This window comes from Solanum dulcamara, chromosome 11 (assembly GCF_947179165.1).
Source record: "Solanum dulcamara chromosome 11, daSolDulc1.2, whole genome shotgun sequence".
In the NCBI taxonomy this organism is placed as follows: domain Eukaryota; kingdom Viridiplantae; phylum Streptophyta; class Magnoliopsida; order Solanales; family Solanaceae; genus Solanum; species Solanum dulcamara.
The window spans coordinates 51,158,804-51,183,842 of NC_077247.1; the positions used below are offsets into that span (position 1 = coordinate 51,158,804).

Genomic DNA, 25,039 nt, shown 5'->3' on the forward strand with positions numbered 1-25,039 from the left:
GTCTAGACTAATATAGGAGTATAATATATTTCATTTATGCAAAACTTTAAGAAAAAAAAGGTAATTCTTGTCTTTTAAAAAATAAATGTCTTTGCTTGAACTCAATTTCAAACAACCCTCCCATTTTATTCATACCCACCCGACCCATACAATAAACATCCATTTTATTTTATCTTTTCCTTTATTCATGTCTAACCATACACTTTTTCATATTATGGTTTTTCCATAAACTAATTAGGTCCTTGAATTTCCGTTTCTCTCATGCCACTAGGAAGAAATTATTAACTACTTCATGATGATAATATAATCATATAAATAATCACATGTAGACCGTCGGATCAAAAACACATATTTTAATTAATTGAGAGTTAAATATATTTAGTCATATATTATAAAAATAAAAAATAAAAAAAATACTTTAAGGACCAAAAATGCTATTATCACCAACAAAAATAGAAAAAAGAAAAGTCGAACTAAACTAGAATTAAATAGCATTTGTGTACATTCAGACCAAACAAATGAACGCATTATTGATGCCCGAAAATATATGGGTCCGGTTTCAATATTATTAGGGTTGACCCGAACAACTCCCAAATTCCCTCTTCTTATTAACCCCATTTAAATTGCCCTAGCCCCTGGAATTAACTAATTCTCCATTCTTCTCCAGCGATTATAGGTACAAAGCCCTCGGCCATCTCCGTCGAAAAACTATTGGCACCGAAGCTTCTCTTTCCAAACGAAAATTTTCACTCTATGGAAAACAGGTAAAGAAAATGGACCGTTATTATTGTCATCGAAATAGATCACTGAGTCGACTCGGATAATCCTGACGAGCCAGCCCGAGAGTTACGTTTATTTTTTTTAAAAAATGTATTTTATTCTCATAAATTCTAAAAAAATATTGTAATATTATAATTTAATAATTCATTTTTCTTCAGTATAACATTTCTTGTAATATTTTGTAAGAAAAAATAAGCATATATAAATTATTGTACGTTACATGAAAATACAAATGGTTAAATCTCTTTTATTGATTATAGTTTTGAAATTTTTTTCAATATAATCAATTGTTATATATACTATCAAAATTATTCTAATAGTGTTTAAAACTAAAATTAGAACTTCACTTCGTTGAATATGTCAAATATTAGAGTATCATTTTTTTTACTTATAATATTTCGTAATACTTTTAATTACAAAAATCAATATTACAGTGATTGTTACCTTTATAAGATATTCAAAGTTAAGACAATATTTTTTAAAATTTAATTATTTGATAATCTAATTAATTTGAGATTGAAATATTTAGTAAAACATCTCAAAGAATTGAAGACAACCTTACAAAGACAATATTAAAACTTGGCTAATTCAAATTGAAGTGAATTAGACAAATTAAGAAATAAAAACTAATTATAAATTTAATTGCATATGCTTTTTAATTATAATTTTTTAAAATATGTGCATAATAATTAGTATCCCTCCATCTATATTAGTTGATCATCTTACTAAAAATAGTTGTCCTATATTAGTTGTCCACTTTACTAAATCACGAGGATATTAATTAAAATTTTTCTATATTACCCTACCAGTTAATTATTTTTAAAAGTATTCATATTTGTTTGTAAAAAATTTCAAAAAGTTTTTCAAGCTTTGAATTAATAAAATTATCTTCTTATATATGATTTCTTAATATGCGTGTAAAAAGAAAAATGATCAAATCATATGGACGTAGGGAGTAAGAGATTAGCAACAAACTATTAAGAAAATTTTAATGAATACTCCTCGATTCCTTTTTAATTGTCATGATAAAGTTTGTCACAATCTTTAAGAAAAATTATTAAAGAGTATTATTTGACTAACATATCTTTTATTATTTTTTAATTTTTATCTGTATATGTGTCTTTTAATTCTTAAATAATTAATGTTAAGAGAAAGTTAGAAAAAGATAATTAATTCTCTTTTGATTATTTAAATTGATAAGTATAAATATTTATAGTATAATGATTATTAAAAAGGAAGAGAGCAAGTAATAACAACAATAAATACATAGTAATATTTTTTATATTCTACTTAGGTATTTTGTTTCATCAGATCTGGTTGTGTATGTATGTATCTCCTTCACCTTTCGTCTGCTCAGTGTTTTTGGTTCTTCGTTTAATCGGTCGATTTTATTTCTTTTTTGTGCATCTTCGGTAACTGAATTTGTTTTTTTTTTGGTTGCCCTTATTTTTGGGGGCCTAAAGCGACTGGTTTAGTGGGTTTAGGGTTGAGCCGGGGGAGGTTGGTAGTTGAGCTGAAGTAGAAAAAAGTGAATTTTGTGTGGGGGAATGAGCTCAGTTGATAATGAGTAGACTCTCATTTAGACCGCGTCCTCTTGACATTCACAAGAAGTTGCCAATTTTAAAATCTATCAAGGATTTTGAGGATGATGATTCCCAGACTAATACAAGAAACCTTATCCTTCGTTTCGCTGCTGAAGCTACAGAAAATGAGGTTTTTGAGCTTAATCCTTGTAGTTTTATGCTATATTGCATTGCATGGACTATCCGTCTTATAAATTTGCATGCATAATTATTTATATATTCAGTTTAACTTACTCTTACTAACATTTGATGTTTTAATCTCCTCGTTTCAAGCTAACTCTCCTAAGTTGTCTTTGAAGGTTAAGACTCATAGTGTACTTGCTCTTAATCATGACACACATTAAGAATGAGAATTTCTGTATTGGTGAATTGTGCATGTACCTAGGCTTACTATTTTGGACAATGATTTATTCTTTAGGTACCACAAACTTCTAACAAGAAGTTGGCTCCTGAAATACCTACTCCTGAGTATGTGATTGTGGATACATATGAAAGAGATTATTCGCGCACCTTTGCTCAGCCAACATCATATATACATGCTAGAGGAGGTATGAGAAGTGTATTGGGGGTATGCTTGTATTATCATCTGAGTAGCAACTTCTGAAACTTTGTTGAATTTACTGTAGTTCGGGCTGAGATTGGAGAATTTGTTGAGTATGATCTTGACAATGAGGATGAAGATTGGCTTCAAGAATTCAACAGAGAAAAAAAAGTTCTTGTAGCTGAAAAGTAAAATCTTAAACCATGCTTCTGTGTACCTACTGTGTTACATTTATACACACACCCACATGCACAACTTTTTTTGAGACATTTGTTCTCTGTTTCTTCCTTATGCTTGGTTCATGCTTTATTTTTGTTTACTCATGCCACTGCTAGTTTGATATGTTTGCATTCATATGGAGACTAATTAAATCTGGTACTTGTGAGAATTAGTTAGAATATACATCATAGCTGTATTGCATAAGCACTTATCATACTATGGCCCAATGCACCAGAGAGCTTAGCTAACCAAATACTCCAGGTATAAGGAAGAGAGGATAAGGTGGACAGAAGCCATTCTGTAGTCATAGCAAAACCCTTTTAGGTATACATTTAGCTAATTAGAAATACCATAAAGTACCTAGGACGATCCATGCTTATAGTGAATGAAAACCACCAATTGAAGGATAAGCTCAAATTATGGTGCTTCCTGAAGAGGGTCTCTTTCTAAAAAAATCATTTCCATTATTATTCAACTGTGCTATCGTGCTTTGATTGTGCAAACTGACATTACCTCTGAGGTGACCCAAGCAAATCTTGTGGTGTCTTAACCTGGAGAGACAAAGCAAGCAAGGGCCACTTATGACATTGTAACATTGATGGGTTTTATGTTAATGACTTATAGTTAAAGATAATAAACTTGCGGCTCTTCTTAGACCTTACTTGACCTTCCATTGATATTTGAGTCGGATTTCAGTTTTTTGTCTGTTAGTCCCGTTGTGACGTGTAGGTTGCCACATGGAAGACAGTATTTCCTTTGTGCTGAAGTTGCAAAAGTTGTGTGACATTACCTTTCATCCTGGAAGCATATAAACCTAGGGGTTGTTTGATTGGTAAACAAGTTATACATGGATTATAATGTGTGTATTGAATAATGATGGTATTATTTAATGGATATGCTTTCATTGGTAGATGTTTGGTTCTTTTAACTAAAAATGGGATATTTGGGTATAATACAATACATATGTTTGGTTTAAAACTAGATAAATTGGGATAAACTTTTATTTTCAATTTAACCTTGACTTTTCTAAAGGACTTTGGGGAAAGAGTTTTGGAGAAGGGCATCTAAATCAGTTTGGTGTTTTATCCCGGGATGTTATCCCACATTGAATGTAGTAGAAAAATAATGCCACAATTGTGGTATAATCCCGGAATTGTTAATCCCAGAATCAAAAGTTCAACCAAATGCGAGTTAAAATGATCCCTCATTTTCTCCAGATTGTTATCCCTATCCATAAACCAGACAACCCCTTCTTCTGGTATATCCTTCCCACACCGTAAGCTAAATACTGGACCTGAGTTTGCTTCTTAGAGCTACCATGTTTGTTGCTATCCGACTCGCTTGCACTCCCTTTTCCATTTTCCACAAGTTACTTAAAATCCCTCTAATTATTTCATCTTTTATCTGTATTTGGTTTCTGGTTTCTGATGCTGAGTGTAATTTGTCTATGCTCTATGCATTTCAACTAGTTCTTTTCCTCTCAATATGATGTCCCCTTTTTTCTTTAAGGAATACAATATGCCTAATTCAAGACTTGAATTTTGTTTATTGATCATAGGCAACAAAAACACTTTTGTTTCCTGATACAGGTTGGAGACGATTTTGTACAAACTAGAAGTTTTAGATCACAAGTCCCGAGAAAGAGCAGGAGTTATAACAAATACGCTTGGCTCGCCAGTTCCTGTGCTTCTAAGTTTTGATGCTGCTGTTGAGGTAAAAACTAGCTCTTCTTGTGAGTCTATTGATTTTGCAGGTTTGACTGTCTTTTGTGTTGCATTGTTATTTAAGGAGTCCACTTTGCAATTTTTGATATTGTTTGCTCTAAGAACTCCATATGCTGTAGTTGTAATTTATATGTGGACCTACTGAAGAATTCATGTTCAGTATTTTAGCTAACTCCTCTGCTAATTTGCAAGACTGTTGCAAGCTACTTAAAAGCTAAAAATCTTCCATCATTATATGAAAAACTAGAGCCATTTCCTGCTCTTTGGAATCCTTTTAGCTTTTGCATTATCTAGTCTCTATTCACTGAAAAAGCTCAACTTCTGCTATTATGACATATCTTGTACATTATCTTTGTACATCTTTCTTCTTTTTGGATATTCCCATTCTTAGCTGTTTTGATTTTTTTACATTCTGAGATTTTTTGCTTCTCTGAATGTAGTGAAGTTTACTTTCCCTACTTATTCACCATTTGTTTTCCTTTTTATGGTTTTAAATTCAGGCCTTGCAGTCTTTATCCATTAAATATGGAGTATTCCAGTCTATTTATAATTATTGGAAGGATAAGGTATGTATTTCTCACCACTTACGGTTGTATAATTTGGTGAACACACATGTTCATCAAAAGAAAAAAATATGGCAAACACACTGTTAACGGGTTCCATGTCGAGGCATTCAACAAGTTATGTTGGAACATACTTGTTTGTTTGCGTCCACCAAAATCTGTAAATTTGCTTTCACACTACTGATATATTCTTAAATTCTACTTAATAAGCCTGTTTGCCTGTTATTCTCCTACTCATTACCTTTATTTTAAGGTTTGAGGTCATCTCTTAATATTAGCAGCTTCCATCTATAAGTGCTAAATCCTAAATGTGTTTTCTTTTTTTTTTGTAACCTTCTATGGGGCAAAGTACTTAATTAGGTGGTATGTCTGCAACTATATAATTTGACGTTTGTTAACAGATGTGACTTCTGATATGGAACTTGTTGAAGGTCGTGGAATTACTGATTTTGATAGAAGATTCATTGCAGGATTTGTAGTCATAAAGAATCTGACCTTTTCATTTACACCTTGAGACCTCGTTCTTTTGCCTTGTATTGTGAATACATTTGTAGTTTTATTAAATTGGAAAACGTTTGAGAATGGGTTATGAGCAACCCATTACGTGTGTTCCATAGGTTTGTATAGATGTGTTTTTTCCCATAGATGATGAGATTAATTGTAAATCAATTTGAGAATGTGTTAAAAGCATCTCATTGCATGTCAGCCAATGTTTATGCGGAGTAAACATTGAAAACTTATCCTCCAACTTGTATGTTATAGATTCTAATTGGAAATTTAGGTTCACATGGATTGATCTTTATGTATAATATTCAACATGAAAGCTCCAAATGCTTGACTACTGTTGCCTTTGGTGTTTGCGTCTTATCAGAATTAATAGAGTCAATTTATATGTGGCCCTTAAAGATGAGTCCTCATGTATCCCTTCTCTTTTTATTGAGAAACTCTATTTCTTTTTTATTAGCGGGAGCGTTTGCAGAAGCCTGCTCTTCGGCGTTTGCAGGTCAGTTCAGCTTTCCTAATTTGTAAACTCAGTTGAGTGATTTTGAATTAGCATTGCACTAACACTATTAATTATTTGATTATGTCTTCAACATCCTCTCGCGGTCGATCCTTATTCTTTTTGATGGGCCAAGCACGTGGAAATTCTTTTTGATATTGGGTGATGGTGAAACTCGAATCCGGTCTCAGCTACTATGTTGAATTGCATGACTATCTCATCTAAAAGGTTTAGATGAGATAGTCAGACACTTCAACATTGTACCACCCAATTCTTGTTTCAACAATATTGCGCTCCCATATTATCTTGTCCACTCTCCAGTAGGCAGACCTGGGTGTGCGAGGGGTGTTGAATTGTCCTACATCCATGGATAGGGGGCAATTTGTCTCCTCAGATGGTCTTTGGGCTCCTTATCTCTTGAGCTAGCTTTTTAGGTTGAGTTAGGTCCAATGTCCATTGTTTATCAGTTACTCCCTCTGTTTCAACTTGTTTGACCTATTTTCATTTTAGTTTATTTAAAAAAGAATGACCCTTTCCATTTTTAGCAACTTTGTAATTCCCAACTTTTTACCTGACACGTTTAAGACCACAAGATTTAAGGGAATTTTGATACATTTGATATATCTTAATTTAATACCACAAGATTCAAAAGTCTTTTTTATTTTCTTAAACTCCGTGCCAAGTCAAATTAGGCCAAATAAATTGAAGCGGAGGGAGTACTATATAGTAGTTGATACAATCTTATTTCCTTAGTTAACCTCATCAATTGGTTATGTGGAAGATGGTTGAGTGAACTGAGTCTTGTCTGCTTCCTTATTCTGTTTTCCGAAACACTTTTTTGGATCTGCATCCCTGTTTGACTGGTACTTTCAGCAATAATTCTTAAATTATGCCTTGGCTCTTGGGTGATCAATGATTACTATGTTTTTTCCATATCTAATGAAAAATTGTGCAAATCGTGTCTATATTATAGTATAATGAAGATTTGATGTTCTCATCAATTGGTTATGTGGAAGATGGTCGAGTGAGCTGAGTCTTGTCTGATTCTTTATTCTGTTAACCGAAACACTTTTGGATCTGCAGCCCTGTTTGACTGGTACTTTCAGCAATACTTCTTAAATTCTGCCTTGGCCCTTGGATGATCAATGATTACTATGTTTTCTCCATACCTAATGAAAAATTGTGCAAATCGTGTCTGTACCATAGCATAATGAAGATTTGAGGTTCTTTTAGTTTTATATGACTGTATTTGCTGCTGTTGATTATCTACTGAACACTGGTCATTGCTGTCATTTTGAAGCCGCCTCCACCAGTTAACGACACGAATCCGTATAATGTATTTAGGCCAAGGGAGAAGGCCCACAGACTTCATACAAGAAGGGTATTCCATTCTATGACTGTCCCAATCTTCTTGTGTAAAATTTCTGGTTGACGATTTAATTCTTATGGAATTTTGTTTGTGTTAATGGAGAATTTGTGGCTTCCTTTTTTTCTTTAACAGATGCAAAGGAGGGAAAACAATGTACAGTCATTTGAAAAGCTTCGCCAGGTGATCCCAAAGACGAATATAGCTCTTATTTCTTGATATATCCTCTTCAATGAAATACCCTTCTACCTATGATTGTCTATCTTTACGGTCCCCTGTGTATTGGCCAAGGTGATCCTTTCATGTCATATCTTTCTCATCATCATCTCAGTTCAGCTGCACCCAGAATCATAAGCTTCATTGCCACCAGATGATACTACCCATCATTTCCTTTCATTCTGATCTAACAGCATTGCATTAGGTTCGGCATGAATTGCTGAAACAATGCCAAATTATTGCAAGTGTTGTACTTCAATTTCTCTTTTCCCATTAATGGATCTAGACATCCTTTTTAAGATGAGTGTGACTATTCAATCGCGTACTGCCTTCTTGCCAACTGTCGACAGTCGAGTTCTCACATCATTTCTTATTTGAAGATTGTGTTTTATCAGTCTCGCTTGTTCGCCTAGTGAGCTTCTTGTATGTAGAAATACGGTGATGTGGCAGTGATATGGTGGTAGTTTAATACCTAGCAATAATGATCTAAGAAACTAACAGTTGTTCCCTACATGATTTTCCTGTGGCACATAGCCTCTATACTTGGCGAGCGTGATAGACTGCATTAGTAAAGCTTCTCTGGCTATAGATGAGTTGATGCTATATCTGATTTGGTCTTTTTCTCATAGGAAATTTACTTAATATCATCTGACATTATCCAGGTTAGGCGCAACCTTGACCAAGCAAAGATCATTCTTGAGGCTCTCATCAAGGTTTGTATTTCTTTACAATTACTAATATATATATTTTGGTGCATTGTGTAAATTTTGGGAATGAATGGGATACTGGACTTCACGAACAAGGTTCAGACCCATACCGATTGATTCCTTGTGATCTGCACAGTTGGCAGTCATTTTCCCTGATCTTATTGTGTGCAGAGAGAGGAGAAGAAGCGAGAGGTTATTGATTGTGAGATTAGCCTCCAGAGACTTCAAATGGACCACAAGGTATGTGAGGAGGGTTACTATTTAGTCTATCTGCTTTGTTTTTTCACTATTTTTACTCTATGATACTTACCAGCAGTAATGGGAAGTATCATTTGATAATATTCTATTTTCTCTCTTATTCTGTCTTGACTGGAAATAGATTGAGTATCTGCTTTCTGTTTTATTGTGATTGCATCTAAAGATTGACAAATTGAGGTTTTACTAGAATCTTACATGCAGCTCCGGAGCAATTTCTAATTGCTGTGCTGAAAAGAAATTCAGCTACCTACTAAAAGTTGGTTTACGGAATAGAGTGATAGTAGTTTTTTTAGGTTGGAGAGGGAATAGCTCTTTACTGCAATAGATAGCTTAAATGTGGGTGCAGATTTTCCTAATCTATGTCTTGCTTAGTCATATTACGATATCATTAGGCCTTTTCCAAGTATTAAATGTTACTGGTTATTCTCCTTGGGGCTGTCTTTTAGGGTTATTCATTTTGAATATCATATGAATTAATAAATCTAATTTTCTTGGATTCCAGAATGAAACTGACCTTTTTGAGGATACGTTTACTCTGCCTGAATTTCCTTCCTTCCCAAGTAAGGTTGGTTCAAGTGAGGACGAATTTGTCGACTCTGATGATCCTTCTATTAGCCGTCGGCATATAACACAAAACATAACCTTCCCCGACACGAAGCTGGTGACTGCTTCTCCTAGAATCATGAAGCGAGAGTTCAAGCGAAGACACGTGCCGCATGGATGGCTCTATAAATTGGTGCTTACCTACTCCCTAAAGTTGCTTAACTGTCTTACTTTATCACTTATGTTTTCAAATGTTGTGTTCATATTACTTCACATGTGAGTTGGAAGCTACTTGAACTTGATCCATTTGTTAATAATAAACTGAAGATGAGTTGCCTAAATTGGGTTATATAGGATCCAAATGAGCCAACTCTGCTGTTCACGAAACCTCTGGATCCAGCCAAATTGTCAGCTGCAGGCATTATACCTCCAGGCTCTCCAACGCCAAATGGCCTACCTGCTCACACATTTAACTTTCGTGGAAGGATGGGGCGAGGTGGGCGTATCGTGTTTGACAGATGGAATCCACTTAGCCATACACCCATTGAGTGTGGTGATACTTTATATGTTCCACCAAAGGCTCGACATTCTGCACATCAATGATATGATCAGCACTTCTTGAGCTTATGTCTCAATCCCCTTGAAAGTTGTATATGTAATATGTATATGATATTTGCATGGATGATGCTAAAGATGGAAGGGGAAAGTTTGAACCAGCGATAATTGAAGAACCCATTCCTGGTTATGGACTTTGAAGATGCGCGGACATATTTGATAAATGTGCCGAAGGCAAATGCCATAGAATGCTTAGAGCATCGTTTTGCCGTAATGGCTTGCCTTTCTTTTTCATCTTTTTTTTGGGCAGGTGTAGGGTGCGCCATTCTCATTGTTTCTTACACAGTTAAGAAATGAAATCATCTCTCGGCCCAAATGTACAATAATTCCAAGTTAGGACAGGGAGGAAAATGTTTCTTCCTTCCCTGTCTTTGTAGAATGTTATTTAATAGATCAGGTCTTATTTTAAGTACATGCCCACGTAGATAATGTATGTGTTTGTTGTAAATGAAGGATGAAATTAACCAGGTTTAGCAATTCATTGTTAATTTGGTCAGTTTATTTTCTCATCTTGCAATTTTCCAATTTTACTTTATTATGGGATGTTATAATATTTATATTGAAAAATGAGAGCTGTTGGAAACGTGATATTTCAAAAAATAATCCGATTGTCGAACTTTTCATTTTTTCAAGTAGTTAGACAAGTTCTACAAATGTTCTCCATTCTTAGAAAGCTTCAACCTCAACAACATCAATAACAAATTTATTATAGTATTTCTGTAGATGGTAATAAATAAAAAATATCGTTAAAACTAGTAATTATTTATTAAAAATTATTCCGCCAATTAAAAAAAATTAGAAATCTAAACACAGTCCAGTGTCGGGCGTCTAATTTAGCCCATACGTACTATTGGTCCATCTACAAGCCCAATGCTCATGAGCCCAAATTCAAACAATTTCAAAATGACAAACAAATCCTCATTTATCCTTGTCTTACATCTCTAAAACCCTCGAAACCCTTTGTCCATTTAACAGTTGTTATACCTTCACATTCTCCTTCTCTATAGCAGAATAAAGCAAGTGCAAAAGCAGATTCTGGGTTCTTAAAATCTGCATGTTTTTCTTACATTTCGATTTTGCATAAGGTCAAAGTTGAAGAAAATTGTGAAATCTTCATATGAAAGCTTTAAGAGTTTTGAGGACATTGAATTCATCACTATCTTCAAATCCAAGCAAAACCCATATCAATTCAACTGTTTTTCTTTGTTTTTACTCAGCCCAACCTCAGGAAGACAACCCCACAAGCACTGGTCTTTCTTCCTCTGAAGAAGATGACACGTCTTCCTCAGTCTTCGACAGTTCGCAATACGATGTGGATTTGGGATTAAACAATGATGTTAATTCAGAAAAAAGTGTAACCTCCATTTGGGACGAGAAATATAGGGAAAGAGTGAAAACTAAAGTCTTTGGTGAAGACCCTTCACAGATTAAGAGTTCAAGAATCTTGATTAAAGAAGAGGAAAAGAGAAGAAGAGCTGCTTTATTGGCTAGGGCTCTTCTAGAATCTGCACTTGAGCAGCCTGATGAAGAGGGGGACGAAGATAAAGAGGATGAGGTGGTGAAGGAAGAAGATCAAATGTCATTGAGTGTTGGAATTATTGGAGCTCCTAATGCTGGAAAATCTTCATTGACCAATTACATGGTTGGTTATCTCTTCTCCTTAAATTTCCATGCTTTATTGTTATTGTTGGTTACATGAGTGTACAATGACTCCTATTCTCAAAAAAAATTAAAAAATTTAAAAGAAGAAGAGTAGATTGATGACTAATTGCCAGTATTAGCTAATATGGATTAAATGAAAGATATATGATGATTATAAATTGCTAAATCTACTGCTCCTCCAGAAATGCTGGTGGAGTAGTTCTCTTCAAATTGATAGGACCCACTAACCATCTAATAGAAAATGAAGATGCAGACTTAGAGCAATGGAGAGCCAAGCTAACACAAAGAAGAAAGACACCCAACCAAAGCTAGAAAAAGCATGAAGCTTTCCAGTTGAATGGCGATATTGGTGGCTTTATTGGTGATTATCGCAATGATATGCTTAAGTACATTTTTTTGTTGTTGCTAAGTATGAAATTTTGAAGCAATTAAGTTTTCAAGTACATGGTCCAATGACTCTTGATAAATTTCCATGTTTTATTGTTGTTGTTGTTCTATGAGTATAGCGATGACTAATTTTGTATACATTGGTTGTTAGTAATCATTAGGGCAATGATATGCTTAAGTGGTTTAGTTGTATCTTGCTAAATACAATTTTTGAAAAAACAATTAGTGCTTCCCCTCCCGGTGTTAGAGGATTCATATAGATAACCTCAGTGAGTATGAGATTGAGATGTAGTTGCTGTTGTATTGTCTATGGAGACCCTATGAACTGTAACAACTCTTATTTTACCCAAAATAAAATAATATATATTATTATGGGCAACTAATCCCTGCAGTAGTATTTAACTATGCAGTTGTTGTCTGATATTTTCTCTTTCTGTAGGTTGGGACCAAAGTTTCTGCTGTATCACGGAAGACGAATACCACTACTCATGAAGTCTTAGGTGTGATGACTAAAGGGAAAACACAAATTGTGAGTGTACTTCGAATTACTAGGTTTCAGTTCCTTTCTTTTTCCCTGATTGTTGATCTCCATTTCATTTTCATCAGCTTTATGTTGCTTGAGCTGCATCTATTTGCTAAAATGAATTCTAATCTCCAACATGATAATATATATATATATATATATTTTTTATTTATTTTTTCATTTTTTTTTCATGGAGTAACTGGTAAAGTTGCTGCCATCTGATCAGGAGGTCACATGTTCAAGCCTTGGAAACAGCCTCTGGCAGAAATGCAAGGTAAGGCTGCGTACAATAGACCCTTGTGGTCGGGCCCTTCCCCGGATCCTGCGCATAGCGGGAGCTTTAGTGCACCGGACTTCCCTTTTTTTTATATTTTTCATGGACTGAGTTAATTTCATACACGTACGGTCACTGAACTTTACCAACTGTGTCAGCAAAGAGTTGTCACATTAAAATAATTGGATTTTGCTCACTACAATAGTGAAGTCCTAAACTATCATATCTCACATTAAAGTGACTGAACGATGTTCGAATAGCTCAGAAAAACGTCAAATTTCCTGCTCAAATAATACAAATGATAATAACAACATCAACAACAACATACCCAGTGTAATCTCACAAGTAAGGTCTGGGGAGTGTAGCTTATACGTAGACCTTACCCCTACGTTGTTGAGATAGAGAGGTTTTTTCCAATAGACCTCCACCTTAAAGCCTGCCAAAAAAATAATACAAATGATATAAAATAAAAAATTCATTGTGTAAAGACTTTGACTACTCATATTTCTTAAAATCAAAGACAATTTTAAAAACATTTTAATTAAACAAAAAAAGCAAAAATGATTACTCGACGCTGGAAATTTGAACGTCTAGCCAATTCTATTTTCTGAGAATTCAGACATAATTCAGTTCGTTAATGTGACAAAAACGGCCTGTGATTTTACTATTATAGTGTATAAAGTGCCATTACTTTGATGGGACAAAAATATATTGTTTTGTGACTTTACTAGTATAGAGGGTAAAGTTTGGTAACCATACATAAAACTTACCCACTAACTGGTCAAAAAATAGTTTTCTTGGAGTAAGATTACAATCTTGCTTTCTTAGGATTCTTTAACATCCTTAATTTGATTAAGCTGACGCAAGCTTGATGTCAGCGTTTGTTTGTTTTGAAAAGGGGGATATGTACTCTTACATGGAACATCTTATCGACTGAACTTTTTATTTCTTTTTCCTTTTTGAAGAGCTTTTATTTATTAAAAGGGAAACTTTTCACAGAAGAGAAACTAAGCAAACTGCAAAGTATGACTACTAACAAAGAATGTCAAATCTTATGAGCTAATCTTGCAGGTTGAAGTATACTTTGTGGGTCTAAAATATATGGAGAACAAAGCTGCTATATATCTAATGGGTTCTTTATGCAGTGTTTCTTTGACACTCCTGGGCTTATGCTAAAGAAAAGTGGATTTCCTTACAAGGACATGAAAGCACGCGTTGAATGTGCATGGAAGTCTATTGATCTATATGATGTACTCATTGTCATATTTGATGCTCATAGGCATCTTACCAAGTTAGTTTTTCTTGTTGCTTGGACTCCAAAAGGTCATATTTATGCAATAACTATATGCTCCATCTCATGATATTATTTATGCAACATTGTTATCTATAATTACCTGTGATATATAATTTACTAATACAAGGGAAAAAACTATATGGTAAGATGTGCTTTACTTGTTTAATCTGGATATGTTTGTCTGATTTTCAGATTTTCATCGTTAGGCGAGTTTACAGAAGAAGGTAGATAGTGTTTTCCATACTAGTACTCTTACCCCAAGCCTGCATGGTGCATGCACTTATTTGCCTGTATTTTTAGACTAGATACCTCTCTGTTTGGTACACTAGCCCATGTCATTTTTCAATCACTTTTTCATCAAGAATAAAGGAAACAGTCTCTGCATAGTATTGCATTCACCAGCACCAATACAAGGTACAAATCATATTAACATTTTAAATTTGGTGCGTAGCTAAAAAATTTCACATAATATAGGGTGGAGGGAGTAGAATTTTTTGATGATGATGCACATCTTCTATGACATGCTCAAATAGATGGGCTTTTGGCCTCTCCAATTTTTTTGCTCTGTAAATACGATATCTATTACAACAATAACAAACCCAGTGTAATCCCACAAGTGAGGTCAAATAAGATATTTATTAATGAAACAAAAAACATTCAGGTACATATCAAGAAAATTGGCATTTTGAATTTGCATGCAAACATTTGTCATTGCGGATTCAATCTAAAGACATATCTTAAATCATTCAGAAGTATTTACTAATATGAAATTAAACATGTACTCTGCTCCTCTCATTTTATGTGAGGGTGTTTAACTAGACATGGAATTTAAGAAAGGATGTTTTTTGGAATTTGTGGTCCAGAACATGCCATAGACATTTGTTGGTTATAAATTCATGACATTAAGGGTAAAATGAAAATTTAAAGTTAAAACAATTTCTAAATATAGTAATGTGTCATTCCTTTGAGGACACTAGATCGGAAAATTTATCACTTAAAATGGGACGGAGGGAGTATTCCCTCCATTTCTACTTCACCCTTATACTAAAAATAGATTTTCCTTTTTTATTTGTCCATTATAACAAATCAAGGTATTATTTTCATCCAATACTACCTTTATCTTTAAATAACTACATAAAGCAGTGACAGTTAAATTTTCTGAGAACATAATTAATAAGGTTTTGAGTTTGGTTATTATCCTTGTCTTTTTTACACTTCTATTATTGTTTTATCTTATTATGACTATTGTTTCAGATGATTTGATAGGTTATCTATAGTAGTTGCCAGGACTTTCTCTATTTCTGTATTTCTTTCTCTGTACTGCTTTGGTCTGTCTTTTTCTTGAGTGGAGGGTCTATCAGAAATAGCCTCTCTACCTCCAAAGTAGTGGTAAGGTCTGTGTACACTTTACCCTCTTCGTACCCCATTTTTGTGGGATTATGCTGGGTATGTTGTGTTATTGTTGTATAATTAATAACATTATTTTAGTCAACATCGGCCAAGTAAAATGATAACGGAGGGGGGTATATATTATTGTACATGCAACAACAACAATAACAACCCAGTGAAAGCCCATAACGTGGGTCTGGGGAGGGTAAAGTGCACACAGACCTTACTCCTACCAAGGTAGGACGGCTGTTTTCGAGAGATCCTCGGCTCAAAAGAAGCATAAAAAGAGGTCAGATAAGGCTAAGAAGTTCAAAGCAATATGAGAAAGCAAATAACGAAAGCGACACAGATAAAATAGAGTAATCAAAGTACATCTTTTAAATAAATTTCTCGTTGAGAAGGGAAATTTCAAGGGATGGTCAAGGTTTACTAATAGCATCAGTGTTCAACAAAATATAGTTAGCTTGCTTACCAACACTGTTAATCATTGACTGAGGCTGGAGATCCTATATTCTTATAAGTAAAACTGTTTGAACAACTCTACATGCACCCAAGGGTATGACACCGTGGTCAATAAACCGGGAAAGGCCCTGGTAAACTAGGATTCAGATCCCAACAAAGAAAATAACTCTAGGTGATTTTCAGTGGGCAGAGTGACATGATACTTGTATGGGGGGAGGTAGCACGTACCTGGTAAATTAGTCAAGGGCGCGCAAGTTGGCCTGCACACTACTAATAAAAATATAAAATAGAATAAACTACTTGAACAATTTTCCTTGTGATTGTTGAGGTAAGTGATTGGGTGGATAATATGCTTTGCAAATTTGTTGAGGTAGAAGGCTGTATAATGCTTTATAGAGGTAAGGTTATAGGTACAGAAGAGTAGATCAGCTTGAAATATATCAATGAGGTAACATAACACCCGTATTTTCCACGGCAATGAAAGAAAACTACTTCCTTCTTTAAAATCTTGTCATTTTAGGCTTTTGAGGGTCAATGGACCAATTTTGAAGTGCATTTTGTCTTCTTGACAGTCAACTGACCAACTGTGAAGTGAAATTTGACTTGGATAAAGTTCTTATATGCTGGTTGAGGTTTATTTCTTTGAAGATTCATCTTTAGGATCAAGATGATATGTGAATTGTGAAGTAGTCTTATGGTCCAGTTAAATTTCCTGTCAAATATGACTTCTGGGCTCATTTTGATCAACTGGTATTTTGTTTTTTGTTCAAGGGTAAACGTCACTCCCTACACAAAAACATGGTTCAAATCGTGTGTTAATCCTTAGTAAATTTCTCGCTTTGATAAAGCAGGCTTCCACTTGGGATAGAAATGTGGCGACCTTCCAAGATCATTGTTGAGATAGGAATGTGAGGACTTCCCGAGATGATTCGTTACTTGTAAAATATGTAGCAGATAGAGTAGGTTTCCTTTATTCTTTGTAGTCAACGTGATGTGTTGTTTCCAAATCTCTGTCACTAATTTCTCAAGGTGGAATGCCATTTATGTCCATTAGTCTATGTAATCGTTCCTTTTCTTTTATATTTGAAACTAATTTTTAATTTGCAAATTCCAATCTAGGGTTATGAAATTATGCTCTTTAGCTCTCTACATTGGAAGTGTCAGGTTTTCCTATCTTCGGATATGCATATATGGCTAGCACATATAACTGCATCGTATAACACTAAGTTGATTCATCAGAATTTTGCTGGCATGAATTCTTCTGTCTAATTTTCTGAATATATAGGCCTGATACCCGAGTGGTGAGGTTGATTGAGAGAATGGGTTCTGAGGCTAATCCAAACCAGAAACGCTTACTGTGTATCAATAAAGTTGACCTAATCAAGAAAAAGAAAAAATTGTTGAAAGTTGTTGAGGAATTCAAAGACCTTCCTGGATATGAAAGGTAATCTTTTACTTTTTCATGTTGTGGTATGTATTACATTTATTTGATTTTATTGATATTATTGCTCATAATGGTGTTTGCTTTGTTGATTTATCCTTTATAGGTGCTTTACGATATCCGGACTAAAGGGTGCTGGAGTGAAAGATCTAACAAAGTACTTGATGGAGCAGGTATGTTTACGTCTGAGGCTCTCTCTCTGTGTATATGTGTGTGTGTGGTATTTTTACCCTTCTGCTATTTTTACTCTTCTGCATGTTATGTTTAAGTCACACCGTATAAGTGATTTTGGGCAACTGCTAACTAAGTGATTCTATCTACCTTTGGAACTTTTAGCTCCTGAAAGGTGCTTCTGCTTTATTCCTCAAAGTCATGGAGAGTGTATTTGAGCAAAAAACTATAATTGTCAGAGTGTAGTTTGAGCCAGAAACCATAATTCCCGCACGCCCTTTTCTCCCCTATTAACTGCAGGCACTACTTTCTAAAGAGAGTGCATAGGGATGGGTTGTTTTGTTATCTCGCATATATCATATTATACATGTGTGAAGTTAAAAGGTTCTTTAGATATAGTATTTATTGCTTTGATCTCTCTGTTAGACTGTTACTGCACCTATCCCCTTTTAGCGAGGAAACTGGACAGTTAGTCTTGTAATCTATCTACTAAATTAAGTGCTTAACTCGAATACCATGTTGTTTGTTATGCTTAGTCAGTGAAAAGACCGTGGGATGAAGATCCGTTTGTCATGAGTGAAGAGGTTATGAAGAATATTTCAATGGAAGTTGTCAGGGAAAAGTTGCTACATTACATACATCAGGTATTCACTATCTTGTTTGTGTACTTTGAGGATGTGCTTTCTTAAACTAGCTGGCGACCAAGTTACTAAGCATGACAATGACCTACTCATTTGTCTATTTAGGAAATCCCATATGGCATTGACCATCGCCTGATGGACTGGAAGGAGTTACGTGATGGTTCCCTAAGAATTGAACAGCATTTGATCACACACAAGATAAGCCAACGCAAGATTCTCGTAGGAAAGAATGGTTCCAAAATAGGGTAACAATCTTTCCATTGAGCCTTACTCATCTTTCTCATTGATGCTAAAGAACTTGAAGTATCTGTGAATGACTTCTCTGCTTAAAACCTGAACCATGAAACTCTGAAAGTGAGATTAGGCATAATGCATGACCCTATACAGAAGGACTGGACCGAGCTGATTGTAGTCACTTGAACCATCGCCTTAGATAAAATCTTTTCTTTCTGAATGTAATTTACTGATTTATGAACATTGAACACGGCTGTTTAGATCTATAATTCTGTATCTTTTCTTTCTGAATGTAATTTACTGACTTATGAACATTGAACATGGCTGTTTAGATCTATAATTCTGTTTTCTATTTCCTAGTCTTCAAAAGCAAGACCTGCAAAATGCATTCTTGCTTATGGATAGAAAACATCTTTAATTTAGGACTTTAATATTTTCTTCAGCAAAGTGCCATTTGACATGAATTATCTCAGTTTGGGCATAGTTGCTTTATTATAACGTTGTATATCTGTTATTTTCGTGCAGGAGAATAGGCATCGAGGCAAATGAAGAATTAAGAACAATATTCAAGAGAAGTGTCCATCTACTGCTTATGGTTAGAGTGAAATCATGAGATCAAAGACAATGTCCTTGTTTTGCATGTGTATATATAGAGGTGCTCCAGTTTTGTTCCTTTTACCAAAGCAATTGTCAGTTGACACAATAATTTACCGAAGTATATCATTAATCCAAAATTATGTTGTTATGGAAGAGAAGCTTAATTTCCCTTAAATGTGAATACATTCATATTCTTTTCCATAGATTTAAGGTCAAAATTCTAGACATTGTTTGTATTCATGTTGGATTAAGGGTACAATGCTCTTTTCCCTCCCTAGAGTAAGATTGTATGTTTTGTTGGTTCATTTGCATTAATATAATTGAACCTTCAATTGTTCCATTTCCTCATCTAAGCTGTATACTTTCTGTTCTTACAATATATTTTAAAGCCTTCCATTGTTACATTTTCTTGCCTCGCCTTTGTGCTTTCTGTTTACTTCAGTGTTTCCTTATTTAGATTTGTACCTAATCAAATTAGTAGTCGAGTGCACTAAGTTACGTGCACTTCAATTGTTCCATTTCATGTTTTGTCAATCTTTTCACAAGTGCTTTTGCATGTCATATCCAAAATCATATACGTAAAGATTCACCTAATAATTAGTATCATATAAATTGATAAATGGTTTGAAAAACTTATTATGGGAGACTTTAATTAAGTTTATCTTTAACTTCATTTAGTAATAAAAATGCAAAAAGCAAATCATAAATTAAAGAGAGTGAGTATGTTTATGAGACTTTGGTCGTATAATACAATAAACAATATGACTTGTATATTTTGTTAGAATTGTTTTGTCGTAAAAAAAAGTTAAAACATAAAACTTCTAATCTAGCGGAGAAGCATGGTAGCCAGTTGGTCGGCTACCTAACTCAAAAGGGGTCGTTTGGTGGGACGAGATAAACAATGAGATTTTAGTTAGCTCTTTAGTCGCCACAAAAGAGTTGCCGCCAACTCTATATAAAAAGTATTAGCGACGCTTTAGTCGCCACCAAAGGTCGTTGCCAAAGGTAAAATGAATTAAACCGCCGCTACAAAAAGTCGTCGCTATAGTCTATCTACTAAGTATTAGCGACAAAATAGGTGCCACTAAATGGTCGTCGCTAAAGGATTATTAACTAATAATTAGTAGCGTTTAGTCGCCACAAAGTATCGCCGGTAAAGCTCTAAATAATGAAGTATTTGTGACGACATAGTCGCCACAAATCTTTTATATGAGATACCTCATTTCGATCATTTTAGTATAATAGTGGTGTAAAATAATTTTAGAACGGAAAATGGCCAAAAATACCACTGAACTATAGGAAAAGGTTTAAAAATATCCTCCATTCACCTTTTAGTCTAAAAATACCTTTTTACTCATCTTTTGGTTTAAAAATGCCCTTCTGTTCACCTTTTTGGCTCACTATAACCCTTGAAACTAACAACATTCTTTTTATTTTTTATTTTTTAAAAATATTTATCATGTGTCATTTTCTTATTGGATAAAATAAAAATTCCATCTCCGCAAAAAAAATTTCATAATTTATCTAAGCAAAAAATAATATACCTCTTCAAGACCCCCTCCCCCCTCCCCCCCCCCCCCCTTCTCTAGCAGAATTGCAAGATAAGGCTACGTACAGTAGACCCTTGTGGTCGGGCCTTCTTCGGACTCTGCGCATAATAGAAGCTTAGTGCACCGGACTGCCCTTTTTTATTTTGAGATTATTATTCTTATCCCACCGATCAAAAATGTAGTCCCAGAAGAAGCTGAATCTCCAATTCTAGTTTCATTTGAATTGCAAGGACAACTACTTTAACTCATTTGGCAGCAATCAAGTACCACATGTACAAACTACTAAGTACATTAATGAATTAGGAACTAAAACCAAAATTGAACTACAATAGACAGGATAAAGATCAAAATTCAAAAGTGGTACTCCTCCTTGAACAAAAACAAACGAAAAATACATCGTAATGTTGTCTCGAACTACTATTGGTCATATTGTCCTTTATCGAGAAATCAAAGAAGCTATACAGGGAAAAAAAAATAAGTCCAAGACCTATTCATATAGTACCTAATGTAGACTTTTTGGTTCAGCTAGGTCCATTACATTTAAGTAAAAGTTATTGAATTCGTGTGAATCATAATTAATATTGTAAATTTGTCGTTGCTGGCTTCAGTAAATTATAAAAAATATGAAAAGAGATAACAGTTAATTTGAGCTTTGAGGAGATATCAAAAGTAACTTAGTCAAATAATGCTAATAATTAATGTTATTTTGGGGTATTTTAATAAGTACGCAAATTAAAACTCTTAAGAAATTAATAACACAGTCTAGTGATAGTAATATATTGGGTGAATATATTGTCAATCACAAATTTAATTTAGACACTCGAACACGATCTGTTCCAATTGAGAACATGAACAAATGATGAGTTGTTCTTATTAAATTAAACACTTCTGGTTCAAATTCTGTAAAATCTTTTGTCAGTGTTATCAAACGTCAGTTACATAGATAAGCCCAATATTTTACAGCTTATTTAGGCTAATGGTAGGTGGTTAACTTATTAACTTAATAGGGGTTAATTAAAACATGCGCATAATCTTGAGTCAAAAGTATTTAACATGAACATTTTATTGTGTGTTCAGATGGTTAATCAAAACACATCATAGTTTGAATTTCTAAATGGAATTTACCGACAAGAACGTACTATCGATCGATGTATTCAGCCCTAATATATATCTTTGAAATTATAAGTTAGCATTGACTGAATGTAAAAGAAAGCAGGTGGTAAAATTGATTGGGCAGTTGCAACTCAAGTAATTTAAACAAAACCTTTTAAAACCCTAGTGACTCCCATGAATCTAAGAGTAAGCATGAGGGATTCCACTATTTTAACCAAGAGACCATTGAAGGCAAATTTTAGAAGTCAAAACTTTGAAACAGTAGCCTTTTCCATCAATCTAGCACTAAATCAGGAACAAGTCAAACTTGTGATGTAACTAGCCAATGTTTTTTTTTTTTCAGTTCATGAATTAATTCACCAAAAGTATAAAAATGAATTGTTAATTCATCTTAAAACTAAGTACATGTTCAATTATGTTTATTCCTTAAAATTGAAAGATCAATATGAATGGTGAAGTGTGCAAAATGATCAGTATCCTTTTCCTTTTCGAGAAATAAGCTTATATATTTTGAAATATCCAGGAATAAATTCGGAATTTTGAGTTTATAGATTTTTGGATTTTATCAGAAAATATTATTTATTGGGTTCTTGATTAATTATTTGCATTTATTAAATATAATTTTCTAACATAAATATAGCATTTTAGTTTAAACTATTGAGTTTTTATAAATTCATAACTAAAACTTTAGCTCCGCCTATGCTTAAAAACTACTTGAACCGTCGCAAGAAGACGAAAAATGCATGTCTAACGTAGGTAAATGATAGGAGTAGTAACAAAATTTGATTTTAAAAAATAAAGCAAATCATTTCCCGTTAATTTCTTTAATCTCAGGTACTCACTGAAATCAGTTTGTGAAATATTCAAAACAGAATGATGGGCAAAAAAGAAAGATCTTACTGGGTCAGGAAATTATTATAGTTAAAAGAATGTCTTCATTAATCATGATTACCTCTAAAAAAACACAAAGAAGAAAAGATACACATGTAGGTGTCATGAGTAAGTAGTACTCTCTCCCTTCACTTTCAGTTGTTGCCTACTTTGAATTTTATATGCCTTTTAAAATATAATGATCGATATGAGTATTTTTCTGTGATATTCATATTAAGTGATGTTTATGATTAGGTTTTAGAAAATGATTTGGAGAAAAAATAACTACTGTTAAAGGTAAAATATAATTTTTTTTGATATGTTAAAACATAAAAGTGACAAGTACAAATAAAAGTATTTTTTGAAAATAGTGGACAAATAAAAATAAACGAAAAGACTACAGATACATAGGTTTCTTGAAGGAATGCACAATTTCCAAATCTGGTGAGGAAAACTTTTTCTTAAAAAGAAGGTTTCTTCAATGGAAACACAATTTCCAAATCTGATCAGCACTACTTTTTCCATTTTTGGGTTCTTGATAAAACAGTGTCTTTGTAGGGTAATCATAATAAATAGATTGACAGAAACAACACAATGAGAGCTGGGGTGGGGGGGGGAGGGGTTATGACTGACTAGTAATTCTGACTTAGATTTTGCAAACCCCACTTAACAAAACCAAACAAAAGCCAAGACGGTTGAAAAAAGAGAATATTATTACTCATTGAAAAGGGAAACTTAATGGTCCTTCTCTTTTTCAAAATCCATCAAAGATCTTACTAGTCATACATTTCATTGCTTTTGGTACAATTAGACTGAATTGGACAAAAATTATAAGGTCTCCAACAAGAAAAAATAAATAGCTTTCATACACTGACAATACTAGCTCCCTCCCTTCATCTTTACTTAGTCTATGTTCGACTTGACACATTTTTTAATAAATAATAAATAAAATAATAATTTTAGTACATTACTCCTATTGATTATAAGTCAGCTAAATAATGATAAATGAATACTTCCTCTAGTTCATATCAAATGAATTGTTAAAAATAAGTGAATAATTCAAAATTTAAAAGAATTGTTGAATTTTTGTTTAAAAATTATCCTTTATTTAATGAAGTTGCTAACTACTTTACATTTTCTAGGAGACTATTGTGAGAATAATCAAGCGGCCAATTGTGAAAAATAGTCTTTGATTTATTTTCTTAAATATTTTTGTTAAGAGATGTGTCAATTATCATATCTCAATAATTCACTTAATATAGAGTCACTAAGAAGAAGTAGTATTTAATAGTAAGAGTAAAATAGACACAAATTAATAAGTTATTTCTCAATTTTTTTAAATTAAACAAATAAAATTGAATAATTATTTTCAGCATATTGACTAAAAATAAACAAAGAAAGAGTATAAAATAACTTTCAGTGTAAATAAGTTATAGTATTGGATCGAAAAGAAAAGGTTGGCATTGGGATGTGAAATAAAAGCGTCGAACAATTTATTACTGTTACGACTAGCCACCACTTGTTAGCAGTATGACAATGACAATAATTATTAGTATTAAAAATATGTTTTATTATTTAATTGTGATGTTTAAACAAGTATAAAAGAGCAGGTGACACTTGAAATTTTAGACAAATCGGGTAAAAATGTTAAATAAGAATACAAAAGAATAGTTGCTGCCAACTTACAATCTTCACTATAGCTTTTTGACGATGTTGGGTAATTAAATAAACAAAATAAATAAATAAAATTATTATTATTATTATTAGGAAACTAGCATTTATTATATATTGGCGGAAACAAATTCATGTATTATATATTGACAAAACAATAATGATGATTCTTTAGATTTTGAATTCTGTACTCCGATCCAATGCGATATTCTTGTAAATGTAAATTCTAGCTTATATTTCAATGAATAATCTTTTTGTGAGTGTGTTTGTTTTATTTTATTTTTTATATAGTATGAGAAATGAGAAACTTGCGTATGTCATTTTTTTTCTTATTTAATATTATACTATGATATAAGGATCTCAAAATTATATAGATTTTTTAAAAAAAATAAATAAATAATTTTTGACATACGCTACAAATGAGAGTGAATGGTGAAACTAGGAGACCAAAAGAACTCCATATTTTATTTTATTTTCATGATCAAGTACTCCATACGGAGGTGATTAGGGGTAGGGGTAGGCCGAAAAAGTATTGGGGAGAGGTGATTAGACAGGACATGGCACAGTTACAGCTTACGGAGGACATGACCTTAGATAGGAGGGTGTGGAGGACCCACATTAGGGTAGAATGCTAGTTCATAGTCT

General features: G+C 33.5%; 2 protein-coding genes across 2 annotated transcripts; both read left to right on the forward strand.

Moving 5' to 3' along the window:
• The first annotated feature begins 2,084 nt into the window (after positions 1-2,084).
• Positions 2,085-10,616, forward strand: LOC129873150 (enhancer of polycomb-like protein 1). The gene is made up of 12 exons (XM_055948184.1): positions 2,085-2,493; positions 2,782-2,911; positions 2,990-3,092; positions 4,713-4,836; positions 5,348-5,413; positions 6,375-6,413; positions 7,711-7,791; positions 7,912-7,959; positions 8,655-8,705; positions 8,871-8,939; positions 9,460-9,693; positions 9,855-10,616. Exons 1-12 carry the CDS (start codon positions 2,344-2,346, stop codon positions 10,101-10,103), a joined length of 1,344 nt encoding a protein of 447 aa, XP_055804159.1. The 5' UTR covers positions 2,085-2,343; the 3' UTR covers positions 10,104-10,616.
• A 447-nt stretch (positions 10,617-11,063) lies between these two features.
• Positions 11,064-19,530, forward strand: LOC129872860 (GTP-binding protein ERG). The gene is made up of 8 exons (XM_055947801.1): positions 11,064-11,757; positions 12,604-12,693; positions 14,107-14,252; positions 17,392-17,550; positions 17,654-17,720; positions 18,255-18,362; positions 18,465-18,604; positions 19,119-19,530. The coding sequence occupies exons 1-8, from the start codon at positions 11,233-11,235 to the stop codon at positions 19,204-19,206; spliced, it is 1,323 nt and encodes a 440-aa protein (XP_055803776.1). The 5' UTR covers positions 11,064-11,232; the 3' UTR covers positions 19,207-19,530.
• Positions 19,531-25,039: the final 5,509 nt, after the last annotated feature.

Bases quoted from the DNA above. Each gene is read 5' to 3' on its own strand.
- LOC129873150 (XM_055948184.1), top strand. From the start codon at position 2,344: ATGAGTAGACTCTCATTTAGACCGCGTCCTCTTGACATTCACAAGAAG. The intron at 7,960-8,654 runs GTGATCCCAAAG...GACATTATCCAG, and splicing joins CATTTGAAAAGCTTCGCCAG to GTTAGGCGCAACCTTGACCA. The intron at 8,706-8,870 runs GTTTGTATTTCT...TATTGTGTGCAG, and splicing joins TTCTTGAGGCTCTCATCAAG to AGAGAGGAGAAGAAGCGAGA.
- LOC129872860 (XM_055947801.1), top strand. From the start codon at position 11,233: ATGAAAGCTTTAAGAGTTTTGAGGACATTGAATTCATCACTATCTTCA. The intron at 17,551-17,653 runs GTAATCTTTTAC...TATCCTTTATAG, and splicing joins GACCTTCCTGGATATGAAAG to GTGCTTTACGATATCCGGAC. The intron at 18,605-19,118 runs GTAACAATCTTT...ATTTTCGTGCAG, and splicing joins AAGAATGGTTCCAAAATAGG to GAGAATAGGCATCGAGGCAA.